The sequence below is a fragment of the Penaeus monodon genome, chromosome 15 (genome assembly GCF_015228065.2).
Source record: "Penaeus monodon isolate SGIC_2016 chromosome 15, NSTDA_Pmon_1, whole genome shotgun sequence".
NCBI classification, from domain to species: Eukaryota; Metazoa; Arthropoda; class Malacostraca; order Decapoda; family Penaeidae; genus Penaeus; species Penaeus monodon.
In genome coordinates this window covers 6,352,542-6,352,937 of record NC_051400.1, presented here as the reverse complement: position 1 = coordinate 6,352,937, position 396 = coordinate 6,352,542, and the positions used below count along the sequence as shown (strand labels likewise).

At 35.1% G+C, this 396-nt stretch overlaps 1 protein-coding gene across 1 annotated transcript in view; it reads left to right on the top strand.

Annotated features, from left to right (window-relative positions):
* The window catches only part of LOC119582197 (alpha-(1,6)-fucosyltransferase-like), a gene marked incomplete at its 5' end in the record, with an annotated part of 21,073 nt that overhangs the window by 9,671 nt on the left and 11,006 nt on the right, over positions 1-396 (top strand). The window contains 1 exon segment of the mRNA XM_037930431.1: positions 46-222. Within this exon segment, the coding sequence (XP_037786359.1) occupies positions 46-222 (177 nt within the window).

The following is a 396-nucleotide window of genomic DNA, read 5'->3' as shown; positions in this document are numbered from 1 at the left end:
GCATAAGCCGAATCCAGTTAATTCACTCTCAATACTCTTTTTCAGAATACACATACGGAGGACGGATAAGCTTAACAACGAAGCGAAGTACATACACTTGGAAAAGTACATGGAGAGAGTGAAGCTTTTTTACCAAGAGTTGGCCCTAAAACAAACGGTTACTGAACGGAGGGTGTTCTTGGCAACGGACGATTCCAGAGTTATTGTTGAATTTAAAGAAAAGTCAGTTAAGTTGATGATATTGTTTCAAACAAAATAAATAAATGAATAAAAATCGTAATCCTGTGCGTGTATATATTTTTTTTGTGTTGTGAAGATTACGAGGAGAAAAAAAGTGTTGATCGCCATTTTTATCTGCTTATTTATTTTCTCTCTCCTTCACATCATATCACTATC